The sequence below is a fragment of the Chroicocephalus ridibundus genome, chromosome 13, assembly GCF_963924245.1.
Source record: "Chroicocephalus ridibundus chromosome 13, bChrRid1.1, whole genome shotgun sequence".
Lineage (NCBI taxonomy): Eukaryota > Metazoa > Chordata > Aves > Charadriiformes > Laridae > Chroicocephalus > Chroicocephalus ridibundus.
The window spans coordinates 12,730,205-12,751,484 of record NC_086296.1 but is presented as its reverse complement, the minus strand read 5'-3'; the positions used below and the strand labels follow the sequence as shown (position 1 = coordinate 12,751,484).

At 46.0% G+C, this 21,280-nt stretch overlaps 2 protein-coding genes across 11 annotated transcripts in view; one reads left to right on the top strand and one right to left on the bottom strand.

Annotated features, from left to right (window-relative positions):
• The first annotated feature begins 6,674 nt into the window (after positions 1-6,674).
• Positions 6,675-15,715, top strand: PRKAB1 (protein kinase AMP-activated non-catalytic subunit beta 1). Of its 2 annotated transcripts, none has more exons than XM_063351279.1 (8): positions 6,675-6,726; positions 7,896-8,070; positions 8,934-9,100; positions 10,834-10,927; positions 11,872-11,986; positions 13,247-13,380; positions 13,894-13,962; positions 14,041-15,714. In XM_063351279.1, the coding sequence occupies exons 2-8, from the start codon at positions 7,906-7,908 to the stop codon at positions 14,116-14,118; spliced, it is 822 nt and encodes a 273-aa protein (XP_063207349.1). In that variant the 5' UTR covers positions 6,675-6,726; positions 7,896-7,905; the 3' UTR covers positions 14,119-15,714. The 2 variants fall into 2 exon arrangements, with proteins under 2 accessions (XP_063207349.1, XP_063207348.1); XM_063351278.1 differs by lacking the exon at positions 6,675-6,726 and adding an exon at positions 6,836-7,000 and having other exon boundaries at positions 14,041-15,715.
• Positions 15,716-17,889: 2,174 nt separating this feature from the next.
• Positions 17,890-21,280, bottom strand: part of CIT (citron rho-interacting serine/threonine kinase) — a 74,407-nt gene continuing 71,016 nt past the window's right edge. For all 9 annotated transcript variants that reach the window (XM_063350726.1, XM_063350728.1, XM_063350730.1 and 6 more), the window contains one exon: positions 17,890-21,257. In XM_063350726.1, the coding sequence (XP_063206796.1) occupies positions 21,234-21,257 (24 nt within the window). In that variant the 3' untranslated portion in view covers positions 17,890-21,233. The remainder of the gene's footprint in view (positions 21,258-21,280) is intronic.

The window sequence follows — 21,280 nt, the reverse complement described above, 5'->3', positions numbered from 1 at the left end:
TGCATCTTGATGCTCATAAATATCTTTGAAGTCTCGCTCTTAACATAATTGAGAATTGAGCCATTGTATCTTCAGTACTTCTGAAGATAAATGGTGCTACCTTACAGTGCTATTGATTGGTATAAAAATAAAGGCTTTATATTAAACCACTTAATGTGACAGAGAGGGGAAAATGCAGCAATTCCTCTAATGTCCTTTAGTGCTTCTGTGTCATAGGTAATCTTATTTTTGCTTTACTAATGTACTGGTATGAGTTCTCTTCATTTATTTATGTTTACATAAATTTTCAACCACGTTTGAGAAATGCAGCTTGTGCTGGAAATGAATACGGTCCTTGTGCAACCAAATCATTCTGTTGTAGATGTGACAGACTCATACAAAGGGGTAACACATACAAACACAGGGAAACTAAATGACATTTTACTGCCCAAATCAGCAAGACTCCTGGTGACAGCAGTGGGTTTGGAAGGCAGAAGGCAGTTGTCTGACTGAGGAATTATTGCCTGCTTTGTATTTTGAGGGGCATATAAACAAATTTCATTATCTATGACAAGCTCTTGAACTTACTTGTTCTTCATTGTCATGCATCTAGATTTGGATTTGGCCTATTATTATTCTGTGTTGTACCTACAGCAAATTACGTTATTTCATGAAATAGGTGGGGAAGAAGTGGTAAAACCTATTTCATAGAATCATAGAATTGTTAGGGTTGGAAGGGACCTTAAAGATCATCTAGTTCCAACCCCCCTGCCATGGGTAGGGACACCTCAGGTTGCTCAGAGCCCCATCCAGCCTGGCCTTAAAAACTTCCAGGGCTGGGGCTTCCACCACCTCTCTGGGCAACCTGTGCCAGTGTCTCACCACCCTCATGGTGAAGAACTTCTTCCTAACGTCCAGTCTGAATCGACCCATCTTTAGTTTTAACCCATTCCCTCTAGTCCTACCATTACCCGACATCCTAAAAAGTCCCTCCCCAGCTTTCTTGTAGGCCCCCTTTAAGGTACTGGTAGGCCACTATAAGGTCTCCTCGGAGCCTTCTTTTCTCCAGACTGAACTACCCCAGCTCTCTGTCTGTCCTCATAGGAGAGGTGCTCCAGCCCTCTGATCATCCTCGTGGCCCTTCTCTGGACACGTTTCAGCACATCTATATCTTTCTTGTAGTAGGGGCTCCAGAACTGGATGCAGTACTCCAGGTGGGGTCTCAGGAGAGTGGAGTAGAGGGGGAGAATCACCTCCCTTGACCTGCTGGCCACGCTTCTCCTGACGCAGCCCAGGCTACGATTGGCTTTCTGGGATGCAAGTGCACACTGATGGCTCACGTTGAGCCTCTTGTCCACTAGCACCCCCAAGTCCTTTTCTTCAGGGCTGCTCTCAAGCCAGTCACTGCCCAGCCTCATTCAGTGCTTGGGATTGCACTGACGCAGATGGAGGACCTTGCACTTGGTCTTGTTGAACTTCATGAGGTCGGCATGCGCCCACCTCTCCAGCCTGTCCAGGTCCCTCTGGATGGCATCCCTTCCCTCCAGCGTGTCAGCCTCCCCACACAGCTTGGTGTCATCAGCAGACTTGCTGAGGGTGCACTCAATGCCACTGTCCATGTCGCTGATGAAGATGTTAAACAAGACCGGTCCCAGTACTGATCCTTGAGGGTTTCCACTTGTCACTGGCCTCCACTTGGACATGGACCCATTGACAGCCACTCTGTGGGTGCAGCCATCGAGCCAGTTCTTTATGCACTGAATTGTCCATCCATCAAACCCATATTTTATCAGCTTGGAGACCAGGATGTCATGCGGGACAGTGTCTTTTCAACTGAACATCTGTGTCCTGGGCAGGTGAACAGAGTCTTCCTTTCACAAAGCTGCTCCAGGCTTCCAGTTTTTGATGCACTCTTTCTGCATGCTGAAGGCACCAACTAATGCCTGAAGTCCAGCTCTCTTTTCCTTCCTGCATGTGTTACAGGCAGAGACAGATGGAAATTTGAAATTGCTGGCCTCAGCTCCTGGATCATGTTAGCGTCTTTCGCTTCTTACAGGGCAGCTGCATTCTGCAAAACAGCAGTGTGCATGTATCTTGATATGTAACCCTAGAAGAGGGCTTCTAAATATAAGAGGAGTTTCTTTGCTGCCGTATGAAGGGGGTCAGCCAGACCAGACGTATGGTGTATGTTTCATCAGATTGCACAGCAAAAAAAAATAATCAAGGGGACAATATGAAATTAAATTCTTTGGGTGGTTCCCTGCAGGCATACCCAAGAGTTTACAGCTTATGACTTGAAAATCAGCACTGGCTCTTCAATTTATGTGGCTGCAACCACAGTCTGAACAGTGTGGCTTGAGGCTTCAGAAGCTGTTGCTTTTGTACCTATATCTTTGGATATGTGCTCACAGTGTTATGCCTCTCAGCCTAGGGATAGGTTGTATTTGATTGCTACTACAGTGTCCATCACTCTCAGAATCAATCCAGATGCATCAGCTGGAACAGTGTGCAAGCATCTCTCTCTAGGCTCATTTCCTTACCTGGGCCCTAACTCTGTCAACCGGTTATCTAAAATGGATTTTTTAACTGATTTGCATCAGTTGGGGAGAGACTGGATCATCTTCCCAGTTAGTTTTTACTTTGTGTGCATTGTGTGTGCACATGTACAAGAGGATGCACTTGAAGGACAGGAGCCTTTATAGAACGTGTCGTTTTGTGGTGGGAAGAGTCCATATCACCAAACCTTCACTCCTGGCGTAAAGTAAGAGGAAGTTGAATAGATGTGGAACCTACGCTGACTTTGGAGGAGATGCCTCTGGGCAGAGTCAGAGACATCAGAAGGCCTGTGCAGGGTAGTCTGCATGGCTGCTGCCTGACCCACAGCTCTTCTGAGACTGAGCCCTCAGTCTTTCACGGGCAGTATCTTCAGGCTGAAACACTACTTGAATGTTGGCTTGCTCTTACTATCCATCCATCTCCAATCCCATTTTTGATTTGTAGTTCTCTGAAGGTGTGCAGTGTTATGTTGGAGTAGAGGAGCTGAGAAGGGATGCAATGGTCTATGAGTGATTTTTATGCGCACTCACAGTTTTCCGTTTCCCAAGCACAACGGCATGTTCTGCATGCACAGCAACGGCATGTGTCCCTGAAATGTGAGTGAGCCTTTAAGGAGGCTGCCTGACTTCCTCTGCATCACTCCCTGGCAGCCTAGCAAAATGGGCTAAATTCAGAAGTGACCTAAAAGGAGGAGGGGGGTTTGGAAACAGATTACTCGGACAATGTAAAGATGGAGGAACAAACTTGGGAGCCCAAGGTAGAAAGGAAGGTTATGGTAAGGAATTTAACCAGAAGGTTTCTGCAGTTAAGGTTATCCTGTCTTGAACTCTAGGGTAAGTTCTGCTGCGGTTACCACCTAACTCACTCTCCACGGCACAGAAGCTACAAGAAGCACTTGCTCGTGTGTCATTTATAATGTGATTTGTGGCATGTCTGAATTTGATCTACCAGCTCATAACTGAGGATGGCGCTTCAGTTTTTGTCATATCTAGCTGTAGGCTGAGTCAGCTTCCACTTCGCTTGCAATGACTTCTCTTTGGCTGAATAAGCTTGCATCACTTCAAGGAAAAAGAGCTTTGCCAGATATCAATGGATTCATCATGACTTTAAACTGAACAGTCGGAGCCTTTAGGCCACTGCATTTCTTTTTCAACACATACTCTGGGGTAAGAGAAGGGGAAACTCCACTAAACTTAAGGAATGCCCACCAGAGCAGGTTGTGTGCCATGGCAGCCTTGTGTACACATATCTCAACCAGTGTTCAATGGGGGCGTAATTGCCTTTTGATTTTACCAACTCCAGGAGATAATCCAAACAGTGAAAACGGCCTAGAGCACAAGTGGTTGGTGAGTGCCGTGCCTTCCTTGGGGCTAAGCACAAGAGTTCAGCACAAGAGTTCACTTTTTGTGCCCAAAAGGTTTGTAAGGCCGTTCTTCACCCTGTTTAATCAAAAACATACATTCCCCTAACACAGCTCTCTCCTGACCTCAGATCTATCCCGTTTGGTCCTAACTTTCTTTAAAAATGAGTCAGCTGATGAAGAAAGACGGTAAGTGATAGCTCCAAGGCGGTAGAATGACTCAGTAATGAAGATGTCACTTCACTTGACCCCTCAGCCTGCACAGCACCGAAAGTGCTCTGTCATCATTGTCAGAACTTTGACAAAGTCTGCTGAGTCTCATCATCTTATGAGCCGAGAACCAAAATGCCTTAAAATTTATTTCTGAGTAAGATCCTCTGTGTGAGTTTCAATAGTCAGGCCAGGTCTAGTTCATGTTTATTAAAGAAGGTAGGTGTGAGTAAGGAAAAAAGGAGCTGACCTTTGCTCGTGGCTAGTGACAGGGTAAATAACACAGAAACCATGTAGCTTTTTGTATCCTGCAGGTGTTTTACAAGCATCTCCTTTTAGAACCTCACATTGCCCTATGAGGTGGTGTAGCACAGTCCTGCCACCTGATAAGGCATTTAATCAATTACTTTTATCTTGGTTTATGGGTTGTGGACAATCTGAAAGTGGATTGTGGGCTTTTTTCAAGGGAATTTCTTATTCAAAATTATTCAGTTACATTTTCCCCTGATCCCTTTACCTTCCAGCCTGCCACTTGCAATTCAAACTGTTGTTGTGGTTCACCATACAATTTCCATTTTTTTTTCCTGAGCAGACGACCATAAATCCTAGGGCATTCACATCGTTGGTGTGATTGCTAATACCAAAATTTTGTATTTGCAATGCCTAAATTTAATGTTTACTTAAGGTGAGTATTTGTCCCATGGAACTGTGGGTAGTGAACACAAGCAGGGGCCTGAATACACCAGAATAAAATAATTCGCAGTTCTGAATCTGTATTTAACAAAAAAATTTTGCAATATTCACTCAGCCTAGCATATATTCCTTTGGCTGATGGAGAGCTAATAGCTAAAGGCAAAAGTCCTCTTGAAGGTCATGCTGGCACTTACTGTCATAGGCAAGAAGGAGATTTTTATCTAATTCCTCCTCTCCTTCCCAGTGCAGATGCTTACAGCCACTATTCATGGGCATCCCCCAAAACTGTGGGGCAATGTCCACAGCTAAACACCTATGGAACAAATCATTCTGGTCCCAATGTCAGGAGCGCTTAGTGAGGGCTGAGCCTGAGTGGGCTCTTGCTGTGTCCGTCTTAGAGATATGGCACTTTAGGAATCTAGAGAGAGTTGTGATAAATTATTTCAATGGCAAGTGACACCTTTGGCATTCTCACTAGGGGAGTTAACCAGGAGCCACATTTGTGAAGAGTATGGAATTCTTGATGGAAGAATGTGAACCAGCTCCCCATCTGTTACATCCTCATCTGGCAGTAAGGAGAAAAGGTTAAGACAGGTATGTAAAGGGGCAGGAGTAGAAAAGGTATTTTGTAGTCTTCCTGTGGAATATGGAAGCTGGTCCCCGGTGGAGTGGAGGAGGGGGAGTTTTTATGCCCTTCAGGTTGCAGGGCACGGAAGGAGGCAAAAAGTCACAGATGCTTTTAAAGGGGGGAGCAAAACTCCGGGGTTCCAGAAAATCAATGGGTGGATGAGTTCTGCCAGGCCCTTGTGACATGCCTTCAGCTAATCACTCGCTTCCCACATCTCCTGCGTTAACAGCTGGGAGGGAATTGGGCTCCCACTCAACCTGATAGGAGAAAACAATACTCCAGCGTGTGTGAGGACCTTGCATATGGACATGCCCATGAGGTGGTGCTGGCCAAAAAAGAACCACGCAGAACAAAACAATCGGGTTTGGAGACAAAGAATTTAGGAGTGCTAAGCCGTGCAAAATACCAAAATAACAACAGCTGCGTTTTATAGCAGGGTTAACTGTTCGGCAGGGGTTGGGGAAAAGCTGCCCACACGCGTTCCCCTCACATCCCTCAGGCAGGCTGTCCCGTGCCAGGTATTCCACCATGGGAGACAAACTGGGAGCAGCTGTTCCTCAAAACGTACTGCGGGAGCCAGCCCTGCACTCCCCATTAGGCACGGAGAATCCCGCTATCCCGGCAGAATTCTTCCCACAACACAACACACACAGATACACTTCAATTTGGTAGGAGCCCTTCTGTCTGATTGCAGGTTGCTTCCATTGGTTAAGAAAAAAACAATTTCCTTGTAAAAAGAACTGCTGCCCCAGGAACCTGCAGACCTCACAACTTTCTGCCTGTTGGAAAAGTAGGAGACAGACAGCAACAGCTGATGAAGAGCAGAGGGTAAAGTGAGATCGTGTAATTGGAAATGCTTAGAGAAATATGTTAGAGAAATACACGAGTGTAATTTAATTTGGGAAACATTTCTCAGTTACTGACTTAAATTTCCATTTGGGCTTCCTCAGGGGAGAGCGAGCCGTGGCCTGGTGGTTTCACGGGCAGCATTGACCACCCAGCGGTCAGTGTCCATCCTGCTGGCTCTTGCTCCCGTTTCACAAAGAGGGGACATTTACGGCTCAGTTCGGCGTCCCGGTGCTCGCTCAGCTGCAGTCCTGAGCTTATCCAAAACCTCCCCGCGGTGGTGATGTGGCGGGACCCGCTCCCACAGCCCGGTAAAGGGCAGGGGCCCGGCAGCCGCGTTAAGCGGGGTGGGACGGCCCTGGGGCTCCCCCGGAACCTGCGCGCCGGGCTCGGGTTCTCCCCGGGCGGCGGCCGGGCGGAAGCGGAAGCGGCGGCGGTGGCGGCGGGCGCGGAGGTGGGTGCGCTCGGGGGGCGCCGGGGTGGCCGGCGGGGGGTGCCGGGGGCGGCCCCTCCCGGGCGCCGGCTGGGGAGCCGGGGAAGGGCCGGGGGCAGCGGCTGCCCACGTCGGGGCGGGTAAAACACACGGGTGTGTTTGCGATGGGCACTTCAGCGGCCGTTCGACTCCGTACGGGCCTTCTCGAAAGCCCGCCTCGCAGAGTCAGTTGTTGAGAGAAGATACGAAACGCTCAGAGCTGTTGGAATTTCATATAGCCGATTAACATTTGCATGTACGCTTATTATGGTGCCAGTTAAATTAGTTATTTGTTTAGTCTTTTATTAAGCCGGGACTGGTTGCAGGTTGTGACTGAGCTGAGATCTGTACAGTTAAAAGTTGGGCAGCGTCCGTAATTTGAGATAACGGGAAACAGGCACTTGTGTGTACCCTGCTAGGCGCTCTGCAGGGCCCTCTGCCTACGGTTCCACCTCACACCACCCCTGGCCAGCTCTGAGTTGCTGCTCTTCACCTCTGTGTAGTCTTTCAGACAAGACATGGCATGTGCATCCAGTCTCATCCCTTCTCCGTGCGGATGTGGCCACACGGGCTGTGGAATGGGAAGATGTGTTGTGTTTCTTGCACAGCCTCCAGTGGAGCATCAGTGGGACTGTGCTGTTTGTGCTTTAGAGCAGCAGCCAGCCACCATAAGGATCCTCAGCAGGTTGCCAGCTAAGATAACTTCATTTTCTAGTGAAGTCACATTTTTAGTAGGCTGGTTTTGAAGGATTCTGGTATAAAGTTCTACTGATGTTTCAGCTGATGTGGTAGAATGTTACATATGTAGGTATTTAGAAGGTAGAAAAACAAGTACTTAGCTTAGGAAGACAGACCACCAGCGTGCTGCGGTGGCAGATACCTGTATGGTCAATCCCTAGAGCGGCTGAGTCTTGTGAAGATGCTAGGATATTGAACTGTAGGACGTTTTCAAGAGTAGCTAAAAATTGTCATTTAGTGTCTTTGTTCTGAATGTGATATAATTTTAAGATGCTAGCGTTTTGGGTTGATAAAGTTTCTTACACTCTTCAACTCAGAAACAGAGCCCAGGTCTACCGATGAGCCTGCTTTCCTGCCTGCTGGTGTTCTGGCTTCAAAAGTACGTGCTGATCTGTATTTTCCTGCTCTTTTAGGCCCTTAAAAATGGGGAACACAAGCAGTGAGCGAGCTGGACTGGAGCGTCATGGGCATAAAGCATCCCGAGGTGACAGCTCAGGAGGAGCCATCAGTACGAAAGAGGGTGATAGACCAAAGATCTTAATGGACAGTCCTGAAGATGCAGACTTGTTCCATTCAGAGGAAATGAAGGTATTGCTGGTTTGTTCTAGTCGTCTTAACATTGCTAGCCTGGGAACGCTGTCCGGTTGTGGTGCTGTTAGCAACCTTCATTGAGTTTACACGCAAAACTGACTATCTCCCTTGCTTCCTGTGCTAAGGAGAGATATTGCGTTGGTGTTCAAACAGATATAATGAGTGTAATGTCATGGTTTCCAGCAAGAATTAATTGTAGAAAAACTAAAATGTAAGTGGCTCAAAGCTCTTCCCCAGTTCTAGGTACAGTGCCCCAGCTTCCATTGGATCCTTAATGCTCTTGCAGTTATCGGTGACGTTTTACCTGCCTGTTGTTTTCCATATTGAAAGATTTGTTAACCAATTTTTTTTGTTCAGTATTAGATGGATTGTTAGAAACGTCTTGCTGTGTATCATGTTTCATAAAAATATCTAACAGAAAATGATACTTAGATTTTGACTGTTGGACAGAGGTGTTTCCTATAGACAAGTCTTAATTTTTCTGCCAACTTTGTGCCTCCAATATATGTATAATCTAAATGCTTCTTAAGTGTATTTCTTAATTATTTTTCTCCCTCTTCTTATATCTGTGTATTTTGAAAACTTTTATGAGCTCAAGTCACTTCTTTTTAACCTAACTTAGGCTGGAGGGAGGAGGGGGATTATTTTGCCTTCCACTCTTTCTGGAAATTTGGACAGCTTTAACAGAATTCGTGCAGATGAACTTGTGAACAGTGTCTAGAAATGCACGGTTTCTAATCTCTATCTGATGAAAACTACTTGTAGACTTGTACCTGGGTGCAAAAACGCCTTCAGTAAAATATGGGTTGTCTAAGCCTGCCAGGGAAGAATTCCTTTTGATTAAGACATTGTGCTTGTAGGCTCCATTGGAGAAAGAAGAATTCCTAGCTTGGCAACAAGATCTGGAAGTGAATGATAAAACTCCCACGCAAGCTCGACCAACAGTCTTTCGCTGGACTGGAGGAGGGAAAGAAGTTTATTTATCTGGGTCCTTCAACAACTGGAGTAAAATTCCCCTGACAAGGAGGTAATAAACTGCTGCTGCTGTGTCGGTGATAATCCTCGTGGACTGGCAATGCTTAGTGCGGCGAGAAAGGTAGTCAGCTGATAGATTGATATTGTGCTTGGATTTACCATTTTTCCTGCTTCTCTTCTCAAACCCTTGCTGAGAATCTGGCTTCTTGATTCTCAGGTGGCACAGGAGGAAAGTTGAGCTGTGTGTCAATTTTGAAGGAGTGATTTGTTCGTGAGGCATCATGCATGAATGACCCAAAACAATCCTTTGCAGAGTCTGCTGCCGGGGGTAGAGTTGGGCTATGCAAGGTGAAGTTGGTTTTAAGCGTGGTGTCTCTGATGGTACAGATTTTCTTGCCACGTCATTGGCTTTTGCCCAGCTCAAAGGGTCCAAATTCTGCTTGGTTTACCTGCTGGTAAACTAGTGAACGAGAGAATAAATCTGTGTTATGGTACCAAGTGCTTTTTCCTGCCAGAGAGTTCTGGAGTTGTGCTTAGTTTTGTACCCAAGTAAGTATTTAATTTAAACCAATGTTTTCTCAAAAATTTAAAACATAACGGATGGCAGAGAGTCTGAGTTTAACTGGTCATCTGAGCTCTGTTGTCTGTCAATGATGACATATCCATGAATGATTGGTCTCCTGCCAATTTCTGGTGTGTCTCATCTCAGTGAGTGGCTACCTGCATTGTCATCGTCGCAGAAGTGTCTTAATTTCTTAGGAAACTTGAGGGAGGAGCCTAGTGGCCTGAGGAAATGGTATGGGATGATTGTTCTGTGCGTGAACAATGTGAAATTAATTATCAAGACAGGAGCTGGAAAAAAGGCAAGTGGAAGTGGCCTTACTGTCATACTCTGAATAGAAAGCCTGGGCGACGGGAAATGGTGAAATGAATCTGGAAGAAGGACAAAACTGTCTCTTTACCAAAAAAAAAAAAAAAAAAAGGCAAGTTTGTCTCTTTTCTGATAAGGTGTTCTGGGAAAGGAGACATTTGGACTGCCTTAGAGGATGGATAAAATCATGTTACTGAATCAGATGTGCTCAAGTAGAGGAGTTCATTATTCCAAGCTGAAATTTCAAATCCAGCTCTGTGATGGCATCCTAGCAGTCCTTACCTGAGAAGAAGTAAAGAGAGATCCTGGCATTATGTGGACTGTTTGAGTTGTTCACATAGCGTCAACTGTTTCTCAGCTTCTCTGAGGTGCTGGTAAAGACTTCTGAACAATCAGGAAGTTCACAGCACAGGAGTATCAAAATCACTAAGCAGCAGCTATTTAGACCCAAATTAACTCAGAAGTATTGAGTTGCAGCTTTCATCTTCTAGTCATTGTTTGTTTCATAGGCATTTGTGAAATGCAATTTATGACGGCATATACTAAAAGGCAGGGAAATATGAGTAAGCTGATCTTGTTCCATCAACAGGAGTCTCCCAGATAAAATGAGGTCTCGCATACTAACAAGTAACATGAAGATGTGAGGATGACTTTACAAAAGCTGAGTGCCGATTCCTTGATGTCAGGAATGTGGATACCAATTTTGAGCGTGTTGGGACTCAGAAATGATCGTTAACATTAGTTGGATTCTTTACTTTTAGATTCCATCAGAGATTCTCTTAAATGTGGCACTGCCTTGTTAAGTTTTTGTATGCTAAGGAGGCTTGTATTCTGTGTTACGGCGTTTGTCACAGTTTATAGATTGATGCGCTTTTCAGAATATTTTGGAACTGATTGATTGTCTGAAATTCCAGTCACAATAACTTTGTGGCGATCCTGGACCTGCCAGAAGGAGAGCACCAGTACAAGTTCTTTGTGGATGGGCAGTGGACGCACGACCCTTCAGAGGTAATGCTTTCTTCGATTCGCTGTATTTATTCATTGAGGCATCTGAAGATGAGAAACTGGTATTTATTGGTTAGCAACAGAAACTGACAGTTTAAGCTGGCGAGAGAGATTTCTCATCCCAGCTGGCCTAGGTGGGCATCAGACAAAGGACGGGAGATTTTATAACAAACAGGTGACAAGGTCTCTTGGGTTTTGGTTTATGAGAGATGGGGAGCTTTTCTTGTCTAGTGCCAAAGTGTCTTTTAAAGCACTGTAGCATTGCGGACAGCCCAAATCTCTCTGTGCTCTGTGTGCCAGAATGTTGCTGTTGCTGCTCTAGATCTTTTCATAGTCCAGTAATGGTGCCAAAATCTACCAGGCCTTTTCTTCCTCCTCTGCTGTAAAATGAGCTTTAACCCTAGCCTGCCCAGCAGTCCCTACCTGCTTCAGAACTAATCATTCCCAGTTGCTGGTTCCAGTCTTCTCGCTTTCTTGGCGAACCTTGCAGAACCTCACAGTAAATTTAGCTCTTTGAATCCCCTGCCCTGGATTCTAGTCTTAGCTTTAGTAGTAAACCAGCAATACCAACTGTACTCTGTCCTACATCAGGCCGTGCAGGTCTCAGCCTGGCTCTGAAAGCCCTGTAGAAGCCAGAAGTAAAGCTTAGTTCTTTGTGTCGCCACTGTTAACTTTACCCCAAATCTGATCCTAGCTTTATCTGTAGCCCAAGAATTTATCAAGTGCTGTGGGCCTGGCGGGTTCAGCTGACATGCATCCCCCCAGTTCTAAATCCTGTACTTGTCCTAACCAACACTAACTGAGCAATATCTCTTTCCATATCTGGTGCTAGCGTATTTTAAAAGCAGTATATCTCGTTCTTCTTAATGCTGATTGCGTTGTGTTGAGAATCTAATAGCCCTGCAAGCTTTTTTAGTCTGATTTTTTTGTATATTGTTTCTTCCCAGCCAGTAGTAACCAGCCAGCTAGGTACCATCAACAACGTCATACAGGTGAAGAAAACTGACTTTGAAGTATTCGACGCTTTGATGGTGGACTCCCAAAAATGTTCAGACATGTCTGGTATGAGCTTGCTGGTAATTTTATATCACACTTTTTAGAGCTGTTAAAAATTCCATCCTCCTTTTCATCTGAAGTTAAAGCTCCAGTATAAATTAATCTCCACTTTTGTCAGGCCCTGTGGATGTGTGCGGGAATCATAAATGCACAAAGGAGGAAGCCTTTTGTCAGGGCAACATGGGTCACTGTAAATCTGATTAGGAGGAAGTGGTGGGTGTCTAATAGCTGACTGTTTGCCGGTGCGGTGTGAAGTGGCTGGTTTTGGGTCACTTGGAGGATCAGTGTGTACCTTACAACATCAAAGCAATGCTGGCAGGCTACACAGCTCCTCATACCATCTTCCTGTGCTCAGGTGGGCTGAGGGGTCAGAAGTTGCACATCAAGAGGCAGAAATTAGATGCATCTTAGTAGTGCTGACGTAGGCTCAGGAATGCGTCATATCCTCTCAGTTTAGTATAAACAATCTATATCTTAGAATAATATAATAATGATATTTTTGCCTTAAGTTTCATATTCTAGTGTAACAAAGAGGTAAGATTTAGCTTGAGTCATCTCTGAGGTCAGGCTTGTCACCTGCTCTTTATAGACCTTTGTAGGGATGGAGACCATGATTGAAATAGCACCTTAAATCCTCCTGCAGGAGACCTGTCCTTTGCGTCTGTTTTGGGATCTGAAGGTGTGTTTGGTTGGGATTTGCTATATGCCACTTTCCCCTCGAGAAAGCCTTTTTGGAGAAGGAGTGTAATTTGTGAGACTTGGATGGTGCAAGAAGCTAGGAGGAGATTCTCATAGATGCCTCCCTGCCACACGCTGTAACAGCCTTTCCTTATGTTATTTAGGAGAACTCTTTCCTGTCCCTGCACAGGAATAATACCTGCCTTTCACGTGTGCATTCCATGCTTTTAGTGCTTCCCATGGAGGTAACATTGTGGAGCAATATTTACTATTCAGTGTTTGCTGGAGAAGTGCTGGGCAGAGATGACAGTGAAGCTCTAGAGTGCACTGGGGCCCTCTGAACTCCGCCTCCCACCTCCTCACAGCTACCCTCAACTTTGGGCATCTGAAATCCCTTCTTGGGCAGTGACTGATCCTCGGGCGCTGCATCAGCTGCTGCAGTGCTTGTACCTGCATGCCATTGATTTCTTCTGGCCACATGTTCCTGGATGTGAAAATCGACTTGGGAGTACTGGTAAAAATGTGCCTATAAAGAGCAGATATTCCTACAGGCTATTTAAGAATAAATATTTAACATCTTTCTGGCAGAGTTGTCAAGTTCGCCCCCAGGACCGTACCACCAGGAGCCCTACGTTTGTAAGGCAGAGGAGCGCTTTAAATCACCACCTATTCTTCCCCCACACCTGCTGCAGGTCATCCTGAACAAGGACACAGGCATTTCTGTGAGTACGTTAGTTCGTTTTGCTGAACAGTCACCTTGAGGGTGAGAATAGATGGGGAAAAAATCTGGGTACAAACAGGAGACAGTTTAGGAAAAACCTTAGAATAGTTGCCATGTTGGTAAATTCCTTATTACGTGTGTCCAGGTGGATTCATCTGAAGTAAATTTATTTTTCTACCTGACTTTCTTCAAAATTGAAAAGAAAACTAGATGGCTGGTTTACTCCCAGAAGCCCTAATCTTCCTACTGCCACACTATTTGTATGTCAGAAGCCCATAAGAAATGGAGCAGGTCTGTCTCACGGTCACAGTGAGGGCACAGAGGGTTTCACCCTGGAGGGATCTTGGATTGTTCTGAAGCTTTGGCTCCATTTGTTGATGGACTCAGCGTAAGAAGCCGTGTGATGTATTTGAGGGTATGGCTAGTTACAGACGGCGTTTGTCACCCATCAGCTGTGATGAGTAAACTGTGAGTTCTGTTATTTTCACACTGTCTCGCTCTCTCTTTTTTCCAGTGTGATCCTGCTCTACTCCCTGAACCCAACCACGTCATGTTGAACCACCTCTATGCACTTTCTATCAAGGTGAGAGGCCAGGGCACGTTCTTCACACTTGCAGCTTTCAGATAACCACGTTTCTCACTTGTTTTCCATCTCCTGTAGGATGGAGTGATGGTGCTGAGTGCTACGCATCGTTACAAGAAGAAATACGTGACTACTTTGCTGTACAAGCCAATATGAACATCATACTAGTTGGTGACCAATTGTTCTGGGCCCGTGCAGTCTCAGAAAAAAAAATTCTTCTCTTAACCAAATGTATTCCTGCTCTGTGCTGTAGCAAATGAACTCTGATTTCATATTGTTTCTGAGACTTCCAGGTTCTCCTATATTTGCCTTATTTTCCCAGTCCCACCTTGGAAGTTCTTGGAGATTGCAGCTTCGTGGCAACTAGACGGATGGCAAAGGTGTCAGTGCCCGTTGTCAGCTCAGTTAAAAAACCATCAGTTCAATTAGGCTGAAAAATGCGAGGGCAGCAATGGATGAAAGCCCTTTTGCAGTGAGGCGGACTGTAAGGAATGAACAAGGTAGCCCAAAGTCTAGAAAGTTCAGGATTCTTGTGGAATCTTATTTGAGCTCAGCAAAAGCAAGCCCGTTGCTGCTTTCATAACTCATCAAACACACAGTTATTTCAGTAGCAAGTTCCGAACTTGCATGGCTGAAATAAGTGTGAATATTGATGATCTTTTTGTAGCAGCCTTTCTAGGCTAAAACCAGCAACACAATCACCTACAAGGTCATTCTGATTTTACGGTAGACCGAGGTGCGCTCTTTCTACTGTGAATAGCTCTGTAGTTTTTCTCTTCATGAGAACTGAAATACAACTTTTCCCCTGTGGAATTTCTGGTAAAGACAATTGTTTTTAATGGCTGGGTTTTTCTGTAAATCATAAATGTGTCTTGCAGTAATCTGCTTTTTGAAACCAATTTCTCTTGCTGTCACTGGTAAGGACTTCCTTAAGCTGGGCTGGGGAGCTGTGAGGAGATCGATGTGTTCAGTTTAGGGATTAGTTCTTTGGTAGCAGCCTGAAGGTGACTCTAAGTCGCCTGTATCGCAGTGGCCAAACTTGCCCCTCGGCGTCAGCAGTTGCAGCGCGCGGGGTACAGCAGCACCGCGCCTTCTGTGCCCGGGGCTAGAGCTGGGCCCCGCTCCAGCTTTGCAGCGGTGACCACGGGTGTAGAACCCGTGGTGGTTCCGCAGCCCGGGCTGTGGGGAATCTCTGCAACTTTTTATTCTGTTTATATTTGCTAAGTGATTACAGTAACGCCAGGTTGCCTGTACTTGGTACTCGCAGCCTGTTTTATCCCAAAATAAACGCAACGTTAATGCAAAACTGCCTGCTGGCGTGCCTCGGGCCTGCCCTGGAGGAGCCAGCTCAGGGGGTGACCTGCTGGGTCCTCCCCGCTGGTTGGGTTTTGGTGCCCGAGCGTGCCGGTGACTGTGCCAACGCTAACCAGCCCCTGGGCCAGCGCGGGGAAGAGCACATTGCACAAGTCGGTAAGGAGTCGGAGTGGGGACAAAAGGTGCAGCAGCCAGCGCTGGGTGGAGGTGGCCGCAGTGGCTGGGTGGTTTGCCCTCAGACCTGTTCACGAGCCTTGCCGCAGTAACCTGAGTAGCTCAGTAGATCTGGGTCTAGTGCAATGGTTTTCTCTGAAAACTCTTTTTTCATTCTGTGCTATGGATAGTTATTTGGTATTCTGAAATATGGAATTGCTTTTGTTTTCAGCCTCTTTAGAAACAAATAAAACATTTTCAACAGAAGTTGGGTGACTTGCTTTGTTACTGTCCTTCCCATCTTTGGTAACCTCAGTTTCCTTGTTATTTTTTTATAACCTGTGATTGCCTGATTGCGGTTTTATGGCTTGGTGGATTGTGCAAGCTTTTGGTTCATAGGTGCATCTTTGAAACACTTTGTTCACTTGCGTAGTTAATCAGCGAAGAAGATGAGGGAGGTGGCAGTGTGTGTTCGTGATGTGCAGGTTTGCAGGAAGAATGCAATTCCAGTTGCTTACAAGCTCCAGGGGACGGTTCCTGAGGGCTGAAATGGTTTGTGTTGGCCTTAAGCCTCCCTCAGCCTCTTTGTTCCAGCCTATTCAAGCCGACCTTTGAGCCGTTTCTCCTTTGACAGTGTGGGGTTGCGGCTCTGATGTGGTTTGTGGTGTCAGAGGCAGATGCATGGCATGGGATTAGGCTGGGCAGGGCGACAGCCTGCACCCTCTAGTATGTATTAGCCCCAGAAAATGCTGCCCCGTGAGGCAGTCAGGGACGGGGCTGTGGGGTGCGTGGTCAGGGTGGGTACCTGCTGGGGGTGGGCTGTGTGCTTTGCTGGCGCGGGGAGGGAGGGTAGAGGTTCCTTTTAGCTTGAGCTGGTTGTGTCAGGGCGGTGAGCGAAGCAGCATCAGTCACAGAGACGGGAGAGCAGGTTGGAACAGCTCCAGGGAACTGATGTAGGAGGAATTGCCTTTTGTTGAAATGGAAACTCGGTCAAAATGCCTAGAAGTCTAAATGCAGAAGTGGGTGCTGGTGGATAAAGGCGTGACCACAGCCCGTCTGGCTGTTCCCTGCCTGATGACGCCATCGTTAAGTGATGGCCCTTCCTTACGTACTGGTGTCAACAATCGTGTGCTGGTGCCCGCTGTCCTGTAGCACAGGGGAGCTACTGCACAGAAGCGGCGTGGGGGGGTCTGTAGTGATGGGGGGGTGTCTCTAGAGCTGTGTACCGGATCCTGCTCTGGTCCCTGCGCTGTCATTGGCCTGAGCGAGGCGTTGGGGCAGGTGAGCCCCGGTACCGGGGCTATGGGTGCTCGGCTGGGCACCGATGGGCCAAGGGAGGAGCAGTCACTGCTCCAGGCTCCCGCTGCAGGGCACCCAGCACCGGTGACATGCAGCAGCAAAGGAGGTGAAGGCGTTTGTGCAGCCTGGGGGCTGCTGGGCAGGATCAGTGTCAGCGGAGGAGCGGTGGCAGGAATCGGTCAGCTGTGGTCGAAGAGAAGCAGCGCTGAGCGTGTACTGGCAGACAGACAGACAGACAGACATCATGCAGTGAGGCCTCGTAAATGCTTTTAGTGCCAGCAGGGAAATGACACCACGAGTGTCTTATTTGAATGACCTAGAATTAATTTTTTTGCTAGAAGACAAGAGGAGCTTGGATGTAGCTTAATAACATTTTCTTTTTGGTTGCAAAACAAATTTTTCACAAGTCAAAGACTAAAGAAGCAGAAATGTTGAGAAACAGAGAACAGAAAGGGAGGTTAACGTACGTCAGACTTAACAGTACTTATGGACTTGTCTCATTAGTGCTTGCTGAGCTTTGTGGATTTTATTTTTTTTCCCCAAGTACATGTATGATAACTCACTCCAGGCTTTTCATCAGTGCTGCAATGGTGGAGCCACATGACAGAACCAAATATTTTATAGAGCGCATTTTGGTTTGGTTTGGTGTTTGTTTTTTTTACGTTTGCAGCCTGTAGCCCTGTCTCAGAGGGTGAAGCGCACAGGGCACACGGTGTGCAGCCGGCACTGCACCAGGGGCTTTTGCAACCCCAAAAGCTTTGTTTGCCTCAGAAACGAGGGCCAGGGGCCCAGGCCTTGTGCCCAGCGCTGGGCTTGCCGCTGGGCTCCCTCTACCTTCCTCTGCGTGCCCGGGGTGAGCGAGGGCCTCTTGGCCAGAGGCAGGGCCAGGCGGCACGGTGCCCTCAGCTAACAGGTGCCCAGAGCCTCAGCGCCCCCCCCCAGGTAAGCCACAGCCCCCGGCCCTTTCTCTGCCGCAGGACCAGCAGCGCTGGCTGAGCTTGGTTTGCTGTTGCCGTGGGGTGGGTTTTGCAGGGTGCGTGGGGTTATTTTTTTACTTTTTTTGTCAGGTTGTTTTGTGTTTGGCAGGTGAATGAATTAGATTAATCACACTGTGTTCCCTTATTGTAATGGGATGAATCAAATCCCTCCAAAGGCAAAAGCTGGATCAAGAGTTGGATTTATTAGCTCGCTTACATTCCCCACCCACAGCTCCCAGTCTGTGCTGTTATGTTTATTCTTGGCTGTTGCTAGGAGAGCACGTTTTTTTAAGGTAGATGCAGAGACTTTTGTTACAGTCATTTTTGTGGCTCTTGAGGAAGCCGTTACAGTCTGTGGCTACGGCAGGAATAACGAGAGCTCCCTGCCCTCCCCGACCCCTAGATTTCAGCACAGTGGAGGGTGGTCAAGCTGACAGTGGATTTGTGCAGGGTTCTTGGTAATCAAAAGGCTCAATAAATACTTTTGTTTTTACTCCACCAGTTTCTGGATTATTTTAGTTTTGTTACAATTCTGATCATGCATCATAGGACTGCAACAATGAGCTTTAAATAAGTATTCTTTGTGCACAGTAAAATAGAAATAAAGGAACATTTAACAAGTTAGCATTTCATCATATACATCAGATAGTAGGCACAATAGATAAATCAAGCAGCTTGGGTTTTATGTAGAGCATTTTCATGAAGAATGTCATGTAGACCAAAATGTAAGAGGAGCTATTAGTAACCCGCCCACACACCCTCCACCAAGCCCTTTATTGGGGTAAGGGGGCGGGTATGTGCACAAAACCAAAAACACTCAACAGTAGGAGGACAAATTAAGTTACTGTAGGCAGCAGTGTGAATATTAAAAACCTCTTCCTGTGAAAGAATACTTCAGACCCTGTAAAAACTGGTTCAGTTAAAAATAGATGTATTTACATTTAAGTCTGATCTAGCAAGTTTTCCCAGCAGGTGTAAGTTAAGATGTACAGTAACTCTGCAGGTTGTACTCAATTGGACTTGATTTGTGAATTATTCTTTTTTTTTTAAAGTTGCAGCTATTAGCCTTAAAGCACCAGCATATTACAGCAGTGGGATGAGTAACTATCTCCGTCCGCTTTGCTACCAGTACACTGCTGGGATAAATCCCAAACCTGTCATTAGATCACACTATTGTTAATTAGATGGTTTGTTTTCCAGCTGAAGATGCGTGGGGTCATTTACCAGGGTGAGATGGTTTTCCCAGCTGCTCACACTGGTCTCGCCTCTACCCAGAGCACGAGGTATGTGAGGGCTGAACTTAGCTGTCGGTGTTCGCAGCTCACTGCTGCTATAGTAAAATATTTGGACAAATCCACCTGTTTTAGTTGGTATGAACATGCTTTGTTTTTGTGAAGCCGCTTATGCTACTTGTTCAGGGAATAACAACTATTCAAATGCTAAATATTGTCCAGGGTAGCTCTTTGGTAAGCTCTGACGCCTATAATTACACAGCTGGGTGCAATGGCAGGATGGCTCAGTGGTACTCTATATAGAAGGAAGCGTTCATTTCACCATGCCAGTCAAGATAGTTATTTGTTTTATTTGGTTATTGTTCAACAACAAAGTTCAAGACTTTCCAGGTGGAGCTTTGAACTGTCCCTCTGGTTCCCTCCCTTGTCAATAATAAAAAGGTAATGAAGAAAAATCCTGTACTTTTGGAGACCTAAAACCTCATTTACGCTAACAAGCTTCAATTGCAATTTAATGTTACAATATTTCTTCATGGGAGCAGGAGGAGTAAGCTGAGGCCCCTCCAGTGTCTGAAGATGGCTGTCCACAACCACCGTTAAAACAAAAAGCTAGTGTTGAAAAACGCACAGTTTACAATAAAAAAGTAGAAACCAATTCAATTCCCTTTTGTTACGAATATAAAGTTTCTTGTAAATATGTACAGTCCTTTGCGCTATTTCTATAGCAGGAAGCATTTCACGAACAAGACACAAGAGATACACTTTCAGGACTCAACAAGCCCATTTCTGAGGTCTTGAAGATCTTCCATGAGATGCAAAGATTTAAAGACTGATCTCAGTGACCTTTCAAAGTATTCAGACCAGGAGACAAAAACTTTCAGCAAGTTTCCTGCCAAATCATCTGATCTAAAACGACCCAACAGACAAGAGAACGGAATACAATATTCATGAAACTCGCTAAAGGACACTGACAAGGCATTTGAATTTTTATGGGTTTCTAGAACAGGTTAGCACAGGCTTGCAAGGGACTAGCAGAAGTTTAAGAGTGTGGCCAAGGGAAGATTGGATGCAGTTTTGCTCTTTCCAGTTGTAAAGAACATGGTTGTTCACTTAGAATGTTGCTATTGCAGATTGAATGGTCAAAACCTGCTTTGAAAATCATTTGCTCTCTGCTTCGTGTTCACAGCAAAAGAGAATAGAAAGCAATAAATGGCTCGAGGTTAGATCAGCGAAGCCAAGGCGAAGGTGTGTTCCGTAACCACTAAAGCTGTTCATTGTGAGTATCCTCTTGTGCCATGACATTTGGTTCTTATTGTACGACAAGTTACAGATCACGGGAAGAGCCAGCCCTGGGCTGCTCGTCTCTCCAGGGACCGCGGGACTGTCGGGACTACAGTGGCGTTTCTAAAGGGACCACGTTCAGTGCTGAGAGGAGGACACAAGTGTGACTGTAATTCTTGTCATAGAATAAGGCTTGTTAACTCTTCGTTGCCAAATTTCCAGAGTAATTAACGGTTATTTTGCAGCGTAATCTAAAGGTTTCAGTTAATTTACAAGTGAGGTACAATACACTACTCAGCAAAGCAACCTAAAAGGAGAGAGCAGCCAGGGATGGTGCAGCAGCATGCAGTGAACTGTCATGCAGAAGACCTGGATAAAGTCTTACACCCCAGTAGCTTACAGGTAATGCACTTTGTCTCAGGGCCGGGCACATGGCATCGTTTAAAGCAGGGTTCTTCCCTCCCCATCAGAGCTGCTCTAGAGCAATTTTAGTGAGAACAAAATAACTTTCAGAAGTGGCAGGTGAACAGACTAATCGGAAGTAATTTTTCTTGTGTTCTGTCGAGAATATCCAATCACACCTTCTATTGAAAGACTCACTCACTCACCTTGGCCCTTCTGTTTCCAGGCCATCAGGAATTCCCAGCACGTCTCAGAACTACGATCAATTATCTGGTAAGGGATGCTAACCACATTAAAGACCTGGGGTGGGACTCTAGTCCCGTTTAATTTCCTTGATGAACTACCAGGGACTAAAGCGAATACAAAAAGTTCATGAACTGCTTGAAAGAGTAACAGTAGTACAAAGTGCAAAAACAGGAGTGCAGGAAAGTGCAGAGAAATTAACTGAGATGCGAACAATCTTCGAAAGCGTCACGTCTCCCAGTGCGGAGCTAGCTTTGGCCCAGGAATGCTGTTTTGGTAGCTGGGCAGCAGACATATGGAGTGCATATACTCAGTATATTTCCTTTGTTTTTCCTGCAGGTCAAGATGAGTAACTTTGTCTAGCTGAGACTTACACTGAAGACTGGTCCCAGACCTGCCAGGGAAATAAAATGACAG

What these genes read in the sequence shown, in the direction of transcription:
- PRKAB1 (XM_063351278.1), top strand. An exon ending in TCCATTCAGAGGAAATGAAG is followed by an intron (nt 8,071 to 8,933) that starts GTATTGCTGGTT and finishes TTGTGCTTGTAG; the next exon opens with GCTCCATTGGAGAAAGAAGA. An exon ending in AAAATGTTCAGACATGTCTG is followed by an intron (nt 11,987 to 13,246) that starts GTATGAGCTTGC and finishes TCTTTCTGGCAG; the next exon opens with AGTTGTCAAGTTCGCCCCCA.